Source organism: Ochlerotatus camptorhynchus, unplaced genomic scaffold (genome assembly GCF_037179485.1).
Source record: "Ochlerotatus camptorhynchus isolate MF236.1 unplaced genomic scaffold, CSIRO-AGI_Acam_v1.1 ptg000621l, whole genome shotgun sequence".
Lineage (NCBI taxonomy): Eukaryota > Metazoa > Arthropoda > Insecta > Diptera > Culicidae > Ochlerotatus > Ochlerotatus camptorhynchus.
In genome coordinates, this window is record NW_027041100.1 from 322,987 (window position 1) to 337,009 (window position 14,023).

Consider the following 14,023-nt stretch of genomic DNA (forward strand, 5'->3'; position numbering starts at 1 on the left):
CATCATTAATTGCCAATTGCAACTGTTCAATTTATAGTGTCATTCCAATCAGTACTTCTTTGCGCAATAAACCGGTTTAAATGGACCGAAAATAACAACCAATTCACTTTCACCCAGATAATTGTTTGCCAAAAAATGGCACGTGTAACTTCTCCACCAACACCGCTGTGCAACAATACAAAACATTGTCTGCATAAAATTAGATCACCATCCAAAATCAGCAAGCATAAAGTGCGGAATGCTCAAGTTTAATGACGCGTACATTTTTACACACATTCCTCACATTTTACGTCCAACCCACAACCGCTGATGACTTGTTCACTGACTGGGGTAGCAAAGACAGAAAAAAAATGACTCAAGCCGCATCGAAAGCGAAAGTACTTTACATTGTTTTCCTGGCTGCACTTGTTTTATTGCCCACACCGATCGATCGACGATCGGACGCATAGGATAAACGCCACAGCTGAGCCATACTCGGCCATTGGTTATTAACTACCGTTTGGATGACGCGCGCCATAAATAAATGGTGGTAGGAAAAAAAACGAGAATTGATTGATAGCCATCATCGTCCGGGTTCGCTAGTGTTTATTGTTGCAAAAGAGTACTGTTCGACTGTTGTTTTTGCCCAATCGAAAGTGAAATTTATACCACCAACAGTGCAGAGAAAAAGGCATTAAAACGGTATTTAAAATTGAACCAACATCAGCCAAATCGGATGCGAATTCCTGAATTTATGTTTGTGCAATTAATCATAACGTTTCGTGATTATCATGCAAATGAGACATTTATGAATATACTGCCACTTTTGGTGAAATAATGTGCCACGCAAGTTGCGGAAGCAACTTTCAATCGGTCTTAAAGCTTGTCCTGAAACAACAAAACGGCAGATTTAAGCAAAAGTGACATCAATGGCAACGCAAACGACGAACCCTTAGAATCGAATGAAAATTATGTCACTCACCTTTTTGTTTCCGTTGCCCATAGGCACGCTCTCGTTCAGGTGTCGAAGCGGGTCTTCTCGATCGGCTAAGCCGATTCTGGTGCTACGGCGTAATCTGCTGTTCGTAACCCCTTCCGAATCAGTACATCACCGGTTTGTCTCTATCTACGACCCGGCCGTTTCCTAGTTTCATGTTTCCCCGAAGGCCTGGAAATGGCCTCGATCGGCCGCGACGGGGTCGTGGGTGTCACTATTGCCAAAAAATAACTTAATTTTTATGTTTTTTTTTTTTAATTTTTCCGGCTCCGGAATCCGAAATATTAATTTTCTGCCACTATAGCGCCAAATTTGCAAGTCTAATAGGACTGGCTCGTGGTGCCTTCTTTCCGGCTGATTGCCGCTCTCACACGCCAATCGATTATACAATTTTTCGACCGAAAACAAAAAAAAAACACGACTCTAAAAAAAATGGCGCTCCAAACGAGACACGAAGAGAAGAAATGCGGTAATTCGATTGTGTCACTTTTTCCGGCACTCGGCCACTGGAACTGGCTTCTTGGGTTTCCAGGTGATATTTTGCGTTTGCTCTTTCTCCGTCTCTCAGTCGTCGTCTTCTTATGCCCGTGTGCTCCACTTTCAATTTCAAATCACTCACACTCGAGACAAGCAGGCCGCGCAGCGTCGTTCACGACGAAGATGAAGACGAAGCGAAACGCTGAACAGTAAGAAATAAAAATTATCACCTTCAACTCTTTTACTTTTTTTCTTCGATGTCACACACTTTACTTTGCCGGGGGTTCACTTATTCTTCTTTCTTCTTCTTCTTCGTTTGCCTTGTTTTGGCGGCAGTGGGACTAGGTGTCATGTTCCATCATGAAGGTGTATGGAAATTATGCTATTATTTTATCCGCGCTTCTGCTCTCTTCGTTGCTGCCGTAACTGTAACACTGTGTGGAGGAATGTGATGACAATTTTTTTTTTTCAGTTTTTCGGTCACCAGAGCAATGCGTGACTCTTTTTGCAGCGTGGAATTCGATGGTTGGCTGGCTGGAGTGATGGTAATAATGGAAAACCTTATTGCACATAAATTTGTCAATTGAGCACGATGTTGACCTTCTGCCGGCTTCTGTTGCGTGTCCTTAAGAGTGTGGAAGGAATTTATGCAAATCTGTATCAACTTCGTGCGGGTCTTGCAGTAATGATTGCATTCTGTTCGTTTAACCCTGTGTTCATACTTCAACTGTATGCAAGTCGCCTTGAGAAACTAATTATTGTATACATGTGCTGTGTGCAAAAGTTGAAGCTTTACGGGGTATTTTGCATTTATGTCTGAACTATTCATAGATATCAGGATTTCCGTCTTCGCTGAAATTCTTACTTAAATGCAGAGCAGAAAACCCGTCCATTTTATGACGATGAACTAATGTAGTACAGGCAAGAGATACGAGATTTTCCGCCATTTGCTGGTTCATCTCTTGACGAATATTGGGGACTCCTGAAGGGAGCCCCCAAGTGACAGAGTTTGAAATGGCACACGGTTTGTCTGAAGAATTTTTTTTGCTTCAGCTTTTTCTTCACAGGATGTTAGTATTGATTTCAACAATCAAATCTATGATGGTTTTAAAATATTTCACCTCGGGTTTTTTTAGAAAAAGTGTTTAGAAGTTTAAAAAGCCGATTATGAGGGCGTTATGGACTATTGACCATACAAAACTATTATGAATTAAAAAATTCAAAAATTGATTGAATTAATCCAAATGGCATTAGATAAGTTCTTTTTGACTCCCAAGTAACATGCATATTGATTATGTCGACTTTGCGCAAAATCAATTGAAATTTGTTGGTAGCACAACATCATGTCTGATTTCTCTTCCCTCATAAAAGTAAAAGAGAAAAAAACAAGCAGGACGATCCGAGACAGACACGTAATCATAGTAGGCATTGATTTTCGGCCTGTTTTGAGTTTTTTTTTTGTGTGGAAAATCTGGAGAAAAAAAAAATTTGAAAAAAAACTTATGAAGAAAATGAAGAGTTCACTTGTTGTGCTTCGAAAAAGCGACTCTGTAAAAAAAATTAAGCCACTTTAGTAGCGACGATCGTTGAAAGATTTTTACCGAAGTTCATGAAGGAGATAGTAGGTATCCAAAAGTTTTGTTTTCGGTACCCAGCAAGTGACAAAGGTGGCATTTGCCACTAACACATCCTGAGGGGTGGAAAATTCGCTTGGATTTTTAAAAATGAATAGAGATTCATGACTCAATGGCGAGATCGACAATACATTCTGGCAACCATGACGAATGTGTTTGAAAATCGTTTAACCGATAATGCCGATAATACTATTCAGGAATGAAATTCACATTAGCTACTCTTACCCAGTGCAGTGGGTTAAGGTAGCCCTCACCTTGAATTACTACCGATTTGCTAGAGCTTCATTGCAGTTCCCATATTTTGTTTAAGGAAACTTTCAGGAAGGTTCAGCGACTTTCTAGGAAATTCTGTGAACTATAGGGAAATGTTGTAAATTTTAGTAAAGTTCTGAAAATTTAAAAAAAAAGTTCCTCCAAAGAAGCAGAGAAATTCAACAACTTTCATTGTTCATTGAACTTCAGGGAAGTTCTACAAACTTCAGGAAAAATCTTCAAAAAGATGTGCTTCGATCTTCAGAGAAGTTCAATAAACTTCCGGAAAGCTCTGGGTACTTCATGGATATTTTGTGAGCTTCAGGGGTTCAATGTCCTCCTGGTAGGTTCTACGAACTTCAAGAGAGTTCTGTGAACAATAACAACATTGTATGAATTTCAATGATGCAAAACGTTCTTCAAACGTGAGAAAAAATTTGCCAACTGTGAACCACAGGAAAAATTTAATAATATTAGTAAAGTACTGTGAACTTTGAGAAATGTTTGAGAATTTCAGGGAAAAAATGCCAAACTCAGAGACGTTCAAATAACATCAGGAAAGTTTAATGAATTTCATTGAAATTCAACGAAATCAAGGAAAAACTTATGAACAGAGATTTGAATTTGAATGTAACTTCTATAAGCTGTCTCATCGGGTCATTCGTGGTACAACTTCCACTTCGTGTCTTAGAAAACAGGAATTATAGAGATAATTTCTTGCAACAAAAATTGCAAATTATGTCTGACGCAGATTTCTCCTGAGAAAAGTCGTGCATATAGTGAAAACCAGAAACTTCAGAATCTCCTGATGAATGTGGGTGTCTTAGTGGAATACCTGTATAATGAGAGAGAGAGAGAGAGAAGGATTAGTTATTTCCATTTAATTCCACAACCTTATTTGCTTATCCTAGACAGATACGCGTATTTCGTCTACAATGTGCAGACTTCTTCGGTGTCTTGCACTCGAGTATTAGTACAAGTCACTGAAGAAGTCTGCACATTGTAGACGAAATACGCATATCTGTCAAGGATAAGCAAATAAGGTAGTGGAATTAAATGGAAATTACTAATCCTTCTTTCTCTTATTATTCAGAATCTCTCCGAATTGGCAGACGAAAGTAAGGATCACTTTGTTGCCAAAAGCATTAGAGAGTTAGCAGGCAAATAACTAGCCGAGGCTAGTTTTTCAAACGTCGCTGGAAGACCAATGGGTTTAAATTTGAAACAGTCAGGAAAAAAATCTAAGATTTCTCACGTTGATCTACTCAGCAAGAAAGATCTTAATCTGAGTGTTAATAAGTATGTAACAGTTATCGATACCGTCAAACTATCCAGCGCGGCTTCAAATCAGCTATGAGGAAAGACAACGCAGCCAAGAATCACAATAACGCAATTGAGTGGTTGCCGCAAATGCGACTCGGCATACGCAATTTGGATTTGCTGGTCACCATTGTTGATGCTTGATAAACGTGTAGTTTTTTAAGGATGAAATTTGGATAATCAGCTTACGAAAAAGAACACATTGCTTACTTTTTTGATATGTTGTGTAAAGAAGTCTAAATTTTCAAGAAATAATATACATTTTTTAACATCATTAATGTTTTTTTTACAAGTATTTTTAATTACCTTTAATTTGATATTTTGATTTTTGAAACCAGCTCAGTGGTTCAAAAGATAAGAATTTTTGAAAAAAGTAACTAAAAAAAAACAATTTTTTGGACTACCCTAACGTTGAAATATACAAAAAATATAAAAATATATTTTGCGATTAAGAACAAAACTACCATTTTTATTAAATTCTGAGAACCACTTTTTTGTTCTACAATGGAATGGCTGAATAATAGTAAATTCAGAGACTAATCCATTGTTTAATTATTTTAATAATTTAAACATTTTGAGATCATGACAAAGTTACAAGTTACAAAGTTACAGTGGGCTTCGTGGTCGTGCGGTTAGCGGCGTCACCCGTCGTTCAGGCGTATTGTGAGTGCCACGAAGTGAGGGTTCAATTCCCGCTCCAGCCGGTGGAACTTTTCGCAACCCGGAAATTTCCCTACTGGTCTACTGGGTGTTGAGTGTTGTCCGTTGTCTAGTGTTAAGTATTCAATCTGTACAACCTCTGGTGAAGACGGTGTCAATTGTCTTTTTCTTTTAATATCTGACGGAACCGAAGAGAGAATCTTGCTGTACTATTGAAACTTAGTATGTTGACTACTTTAATCCTCATTTGAATCATTTTCAGCTGAATTTGTTTCGATCCGTAACAGGTTTGTATCGTCAATAGTCCGTATAAACCTTTGTAAACCGCTAGGTATACTTCAAAACACTTTTTCTAAAAAAACCCAAGATGAAATATTTTAAACCCTATACAGATTTGCTTGTTAAGATCAATACTAACTTCATGTGAAGAAAAAACTGAGGTACATGAAAGATGCAAAAAAAGTGCTTCCAGACATAGCGTGTGGCAGTGGGGAGCCCGAAGGGACCCCTTTAGTTACAGAGTTAATGAGGTAGGGGAACCAGAAGAGACTCCCCTAGTGAGAAGGATTGGGCCGTCCGAGTATTTGTTTATGAAAGTTAGCTGTCGAGGTGCTGTCGTTGTTAGTAGATGTTCCTGGTTTGGTGCATTTGGTCGGTAAATTGTCGGGGTTTTGAATTCAGGGTTCGTTATAAAAGTTGGTCCTGGTTCGATGCAGTGGGTCGGTTATGGTTGGTTATTGTTAGGGAGTGTCTAGTATAAGAATTTAACTTTAACCGTTCGATTTATTGCGTTTGAATTACTTCTACATCAATTGAAAGGAATGAAATTCATCACATTACTAAACATAACAACGAGCAATGACGAGGAATTGCATCTCAAAACCCAAGGAGCGAATTCAACCAACGAAACTTCTAAGCGCAAAAGAATCATTACCAACCAAGAAGAAAAATGCGATAAGATCTTTCAGTTTATGATTTTTCAATATTTACAAATATTTACACATTACACACAATTACACAAAGTAACTCGGAGCGTTTGGTATGGTATGTTCACGCATCCTTCCACCTCTGTAGATTCAGGAATTGCATCGCTAATCGAATATAGTTATTGAAATTCGAAGCATTTCAAAGAATCATCTTTGCGGCAAATATTTACCACGCAGTAGGCCTGGCCGATTTGAAGTTTGTATTATATATTGACAAGAAAAATAATTAGGCATAATCTAATAGTACGTTCAGACTACAGAGTTATAACATGTTATAGCGCTATCTAGATGGTGGTTTCTGTGTTGCAATTATTTGACAACCGTTATAACATGCTATAACCAGGGTGCCTTCCATTCATTTTGACTAAAAAAAAATTTTAAGAAATTATGGAATAATAAGATATTATTAGATTATTTTGATTGTGTAAACAACAAGAAGAGATTGTTAAGTTTGTGTTTGACACATAATACCTGCCAATTTTGCTACATGAGAGTCGCAATAAGCCATTTTGTAATTTATCTCACCCACTCTTCGCTCTTCACTCTTCGCGAAGAGGCGATCAGAAAAACGCTCATTGTGACTCTGTCAAAGCTAAATTTGCAGGTTTGATGTATCAAACACAAACTTTACAATGTTTTCTTATTATTTACACATACAAAATATCATCAAAATATCTTATTATTCCATAATTTCATAAAACATTTTTTTAGTCAAAATGAATGGAAGGCACCCTGGTTATAACTGCTCAGTCTGGCCAGCGTTTAACCTAATTATTTTCCAGGATACTTTCTCGTACTGGCTGCGTTTGTATTAGATTAGATTATATTATATTAGATTAAATTAGATTAGTTATATTAAGCTGAACAATGCATTAGGTCCTAAGTAACATTGACCGATTCTCTTCGTCGACTTTCTCTTTGTATCCCCACGGCCATGTTAACACATACCCATGTATTTTCAGCCCACAGATGGATAAAAGAAGCTTTTATATAGCATCTAATACGACAAACACTACAAAAAAACAGTCATGTGCTCAAGTTATTAACGAAAGAGAAAGTCGACAAAGAGAATCGATCAATGTTACTTAGGACCTAACGCAATGTTCATCTTGATTTTAGTTTAGATTATATTATATTAGATAAGATAGTCCCAAGTAACCATAATAACATTATTTCGCTTTTTTTGGCTATGTACGGGCCTCATCAGAACTTGCAAATACTGGTATAGCCGTTGTTCAGCTGTATATAGCCAAAAATGCGAAATAACGTGCCTATGGTTACTTGGGGTGTCTAGTATAAGAGAGAAGCGGATTCGAAACAAACAGCCTTGGCAACCTATGCCTAGATGATTTCTAGCAACACTGCCAATGCAATCAAAATTGGCACTGCTCGATTGGCTCTGGCTTTGAAAGTTCGTTTGGCTCAAAACCAGCCAGTCTGGTCCTCTCTTATACCATAGACCCTTCTCTAGTTCTTGTTAGTGAGCTAGATCCAGAGCGTAAAGTTATTGACTACTTAAGCTGAGCGTGAAAGTATTGCACTATTCAATACATTGCTCTGTGCAGACCGTTTGTATTTACCAAACGATAAAGGACGAGGCAATGAAAAAGCCAACAAAAACATTCAGTCACTCACGAACAGGCGACTCACACCGCTTGCCTTCGCTCACACAGCATGTAATGGAGGCGTTTTACCATAGAAAATGTACGCTCAGTCATTCAAAACAAGTATGTATTGGGTACCATCACGGAAGAAAACGTGCTGACTGAGCTATTGACTGAGTGCTCCGCTTTCAGTGACTCGTTTACATCTCAATTAAAGAGATTAAATTGGATAAAGAGGCGACATCTTATCTTCTGCTCGATTGGAATACATTTTCCTATGACTTTGACAGATAATCGATTGATCCAATTTTGACAAGTCGTCTCTTTATAAATTCAGCCTCTTTACTCTTAATCATTCAGACTCTCACGAGGTAGTGAATGATGATGCAGATGGCAGTTCATATTCATATGAAAATGACTCACTAAACCTGACTGTTTTGCGCACTGGTTAGGTCAGATATTCTTATACATGTTGGCGTCCTTGTCTAAACATATAACAGCTGCTTAGGTTGAAGGGTCATTAGCCAGGGCGTTTCTAATGTTGGTCGGGATCCCATAAAGCTCCCCAATTCCCTGAAAAACTGGGCAATTCACTGAGAGGTGCTCTACCGTTATCGTTGTGTTGCAAATATCCTTATGTTTTCGGAACGAAGTCATACTCCCCATATTGTGAGTCATCCGATTATGTCCTGAGTGGAGCGAGAAAGAATCAGCAGGACCTGACGGTTTGGGGAATCCTGCCACTTGGTGGTTTCCCTTTGATTTTACGGAGGAAAGATTTCCTTTTGCTGGCACACTCCTGGGCCCAAGCGCTCCGAAGTTTGAATTTCACCTAAACCATAGTATGGAACGGTTTCAGTAGCGAGGAGTTCAGATCGAACCGTAGTCGCAAGATGGTCTGCTTCACAATTCTCTCGGATGTCGCAGTGCCCGGCAATCCATAGGAAGGTAGTGTGGTAGTGCTAAAGATTGAATTTCCAAATCAGAACAAAAGTTCGTATACAGGTTCTCCACCTGTTGAATGTTTTGATAGTAGACACCAAAAATCGGAAACGAGTTCCAGCAAAATCGTTTGCTAAACTGAATCCAGCAAAAGTACTTCTCATTGCATTACCAGCAATGCAAAAAACCTTGATATTCCAGTAAACAGTATGAAATCTCAAATTCGGACCTAGATCTATCTTTCACTCATCCGCGAGGTGTGGTTGTTGTTTTTTTTTTCAATTGAAAAAGTTGTAGGCTTTAAAAATCAACGAAGAAATCACATGAATCCTGCAGTAATAACGAAGAAAGTGTACTCAAATTTAAGTTTATTACAATTAAAAACATTTGTTTCTATTTATGTACAGTCTTTTTATCCAAAAATTCACCTTGAATTGTTCATCTTAAGTGCTCAAGTGACGATTTTTAGTCTCAATATAATTTAAAATTGTGTATAAATTAAATAAAAAAACGCTGTGTTTACTGCAAGACCATTATACCAGTATAATAAAACGTGTTTTCAATAGTTGGATGCCTCTAAAAACAATAATAAATAATTAAGAATAGCTGTTCTTCCAGGAAAATCATTGACTCTCCACTATACTGGATATTCAGTAAATATTGCTGTCACTTTTACGTCGGGTCAGTTTACTGGCCGTTGAGTAACATTATTTTGCTGGGAGAATTGCTGGCTATATAGCTCGGCAAAATCCAGCTGAAATTTGCAACAATTATAGTGTGTAAGCATTCCATATTAAGTGCGCTTTAACCTCGTGATTCTGAAAAAAACAACAAATCTAGAACAATTTTTATAATGTGGCCACTTTATCGGTCAATCCAGATTATCCGGAGAACTAGAATATGGCCACTATACCCCAAAATATAGTTTCCATATTTAATACGCTTTGATCTCTTGATTCTGTACATCATAGAAAAAATCACAAGGTTCTAGGACAATTTTTATAATGTGGCCACTTTATCGGTCGATCCGGATCCTCCTTTAGGCCAGTAGAGTTTTCCTGAGGGCGTATTTGGTATCTTTGCACCATATATACTTAAAACTATTAATTTCCAGTAATATACGTTAAGTAAAGTGTAAAATTATGTCGATAGATAGTGGCATTTCCTACATTACCGGGAATTCGGGTTAATGCCGGCCCTCTATCTCGGTACGCAAATGTCAATGAGACCAACACCAATCGATTCAGCAGAATTTTTCCTTTGAGAATATGTATAACGTGTTGACTGAAACCGTTTGGCAGCCGAGATATGCAATTTAGTTGCGGTTTTGTCAATTTTTGCCCACTGTGCGCTGGTTGTCAAAGTGATCGACTCATCACGCCGTCCAAAGCGTAAATGAGCGGAGGCACGACAGCACCGCTATTTTATAACTTTTCAGGTTCAAACAGAACAAGGGGCAACCAAGTAGTACTCAATTATGACGACTGGGTTTGGAGAAAACGTTTATTTCATGAAAACAGTGATATAATTATCACTTTATATTTGCACATTTTTCAAAAGTTTTTTTAATAGAAAATTGTAAAAATATGTATTTCAGCTGATTTGTAGAGTTATTTTCTATCAATTCTTGTATTTGGATTTTAATTCAATCTATCATAAAAAAAGCTATGAGTGTTCAAAACCTAACACATTTTCGTGATTTACCCCCTGTACTTTCCCGTAAGACGTAGTCTAAGTTAAAAAATGTACCAATCGATGAAAAATGATTAAAGTATTCAAAACGATTGTTCAACCTATAATTATAAACGTGAATTTCATGAAAATTTTATAAAACTTCGTATCTATAAAAGGTTTGAAGATGTACAGCTTTTATATCTTCGACAACATCACATAACATGTTGGTTCACGAAATAAATAAATAAAACTAAAACTTTGCCCAAGACAGCAAACATCTATCTTGCTAAATAAGTAAAAAGTTTCGTAGCGCCATCTTTGCGGCCAAAACTCGAACTATTTTTATACACCAAATTATATTCCTAACTAATCCAAAATACTCCACTCAAGACTACATCTCAATTGAATGCAATCCCAGAGTGTTGTTATTTTTTATTACTAGATTTCATTCTTGGTCCACTGTGGAGTAATTAGTTCCAAGCTGATTCGTTTTCGAGTATATTCGTTTGTAATAGCTTCATTTTTGGTTGAAACAATCAATCCAGAATTGCGGTTCTCAAACTTTCGTTGATTGCAACTCACAAAATATAAAGATTTGCCTAAATATCTTAAACATTTAAATTTATCCACCTATGGTCTCATTTATTCAAATTACGTCAAAAAATTTCGTGAGGTGTTGGTCTGTGCACAATAATTTTGAACCCCGCCAGAACCTCTGAGCCAGAAGTGCTCGTGCCTGCATGATATTAATAAAGTTTGTTTACATTCTTGTTTTGGCAGAGTATGGTTTTCAAGCACTCCTCACTGAACCTGTTTGTTTCTACGGTTGAGCTTACAATCGATAACGTGTTACGATAAATTATGGTTCTATGAGTTGAGTTGTCAAGCATATTACGTAAAATGGATAAATTTCATTATGCGACACATACCTAAAACCGAGGACAACAAATCAAGAAAACTGGCAACTCTTCCATTTGCTCACACGAACGCTATGAGTCAGGTACAATTGCGTCATCTACCGCTCAAAGGTAAATGCTGCAAACAAATTTGATAGCAAAGATGACATCCTCAGAATAAGGGTTTGAGTATTTGCTCATTTTTCTATGCGTTGTTTACACCTTCACTCAAGCGCAGCGCCATTGTATCTGTCGCTCGGATTCTGGAAAAGCGGCCAGTCTTCTTGATTTGTTGTCTTCGCTAAAACACAATATGTATTCAATATTGAAAAACCAGACTCCAAATTTCCTAAACACAGCTATCATTTAGAAATTGAGCGGCTTCTCTTCCTGAATGAATTTAAGCATTTTTATGGAATTTATCCGGTTTGTATATGAGTGAGCATTAGGGCGAGTCAACTTTATATGGTGGATCACAACCCCCTTCTCCCCACAGCTATTTCGATTAGTATTGGGATCCCCAGTAACTGTGGAAAATTTTAATGAATTCGGTTACGATTTGGATTTGTGGGTAGAGTGTCCAACATTGTTTGGGAAAATATATGGGGAACGGAACAAAACTATACCTTTTTACGTTGGTTTTGCTTTTAATTCTACTACTGTGTAGTATAGTAATAATAGTAAAATTAAAAGAAAAAAAAACAACGTAATAAGGTATACCATTATTCTAATAATTGGAGGCAAACCAGCCCAAGGCTGAAAGCCTCCTTAATAAAGCTAAATAATAATAATAATAATAATATTCTAATAAAACGCTCATCAATCACTTTGGAACAAAACTATTCATCTGCTTGACAACATTTCAAAAATTGCTCAATTTTCACCAAACCTGGTACTTAGATTGAGAGAACAGAATAACTTCGTCCGCAAATATCAACTCTACTTGTGTGCAAAATGTCATTATTATTTTACTGTCACCCTGGTACACCGCGCATACCTACAAACTTTAATGCATCCCAGTAGGTATGCGCGGAGCACATGGCCATAAATAAAACCAGTAGCTTTTTGCACAAAAGTTGAATCGTTTTACGGTCTGAAAATGAAACTGTTTTGTATAGTTTTCTCAATTTAAGTCCCTCTTTTGGTAAAATTTTAGCGATTTTTTTAATTTTTGACAAGTAATTGAACAGTTCTGATCAGTTCCCATACAAATTATAAAGCTCTCCTGGAAATCCAGATCTTAACCAAATTCGTTCAAATTTGGCACAGTTGGACCAACCGGTGAACACTCGTGTTTGTTTCAGTTACCGAGGGGACGTAATTTGTGATTAGCCCCGGTCCCTTTCAAATTGTATCATTATTTATGACGGCCCTTATATTTGAAATGCCGTTTCACATTCATCTAGGGATGGCCGACTTTCATTCGAATAATCGATTAATCGATTAACGAACCGAAAAGTTAAATATTTGTAATCGGTTATATCATGCCGATATAAGCATTAACATCTCCAGAGGGTCATCACCGATCGTTTCATACATGTGCTGCACTCTCATTGGTGGAAAAATGGCAGCACAGCGAACAAAAAAAAAATCGATTAGTTGTTAATCGAGTAATTAAAAATTGGGACATCTCTGATTTTGGTGTGATTGTTTTGATAAAAATGAGCGCAAAATTTCATCTCTACTGAGGGGGCAGCAAAACCACAAATTTACCTTGAATACGGGGGGTATTCATTGGATGAAAGGGACCGTGAAAGAGGACACTAATGTCGTTTTCGTTTTTGCGGTGTAGCTACACCGGTGCTACACTGCCGAACACCGAAAAAATTTAGGGTGTAGCTATCGGTTGCACCTTTGTTTACAAACAAATGATGATGAACTGTCAATGACTCGCACTTATTGCTGCTTACACTACACCGGTGTAGTGTAGTAAAAACGAAAACGACATAAAATAGAAAGTTTTTCTTCCGACAGTTTCATCAACCGGTGAACACTCGTGTTTATTTCAGTTACCATGGAGACGTAATTTGTGATTAGCCCCGGTCCCTTTCAAATTGTATCATTATTTATGACGGCCCTTATATATGAAATGTCGTTTCACATTCATCTAGGGATGGCCGACTTTCATTCGAATAATCGTTTAATCGATTAACGAACCGAAAAGTAAACTATTTATAATCGGTTAGATCATGCCGATAAAGGCATTAACATCTCCACAGGATCATCACCGATCGTTTCAAACATGTGCTGCACTCTCATTGGTGGGAAAATGGCAGCACAGCGAACAAAAAATAATCGATCAGTTGATAATCGAGTAATTAAAAAATGGGACATCTCTGATTTTGGTGTGATTGTTTTGATAAAAATGAGCGCAAAATTTCATCTCTTCCGAGGGGGCAGCAAAACCACAAAATTACCTTGAATACGGGGGGTTCTCATTGGATGAAAGGGACCGTGAAAGAAGACACTAAAATAGAAAGTTTTTCTTCCGACAGTTTCATCTTAGTATTCATCTTTGGTTTCATCTTAGTATTCATCTTTGATCTAACTGCACAAACTTCTTTTTGCCATTCAAACGGTCAGAATGCCATTTGGACATGAC

General features: G+C 37.4%; 1 protein-coding gene across 4 annotated transcripts in view; it reads right to left on the reverse strand.

Annotated features, from left to right (window-relative positions):
- The window catches only part of LOC135714138 (transcription factor SPT20 homolog), a 413,580-nt gene that overhangs the window by 240,802 nt on the left and 158,755 nt on the right, over positions 1-14,023 (reverse strand). For 2 of the 4 annotated variants that reach the window (XM_065237423.1, XM_065237420.1), the window contains exon 2: positions 962-1,887. In XM_065237423.1, the coding sequence (XP_065093495.1) occupies positions 962-982 (21 nt within the window). In that variant the 5' untranslated portion in view covers positions 983-1,887. Of the gene's footprint in view, positions 1-961; positions 2,337-14,023 lie in introns of those variants that run through there. The other 2 variants (XM_065237422.1, XM_065237421.1) reach the window with 2 other exon arrangements.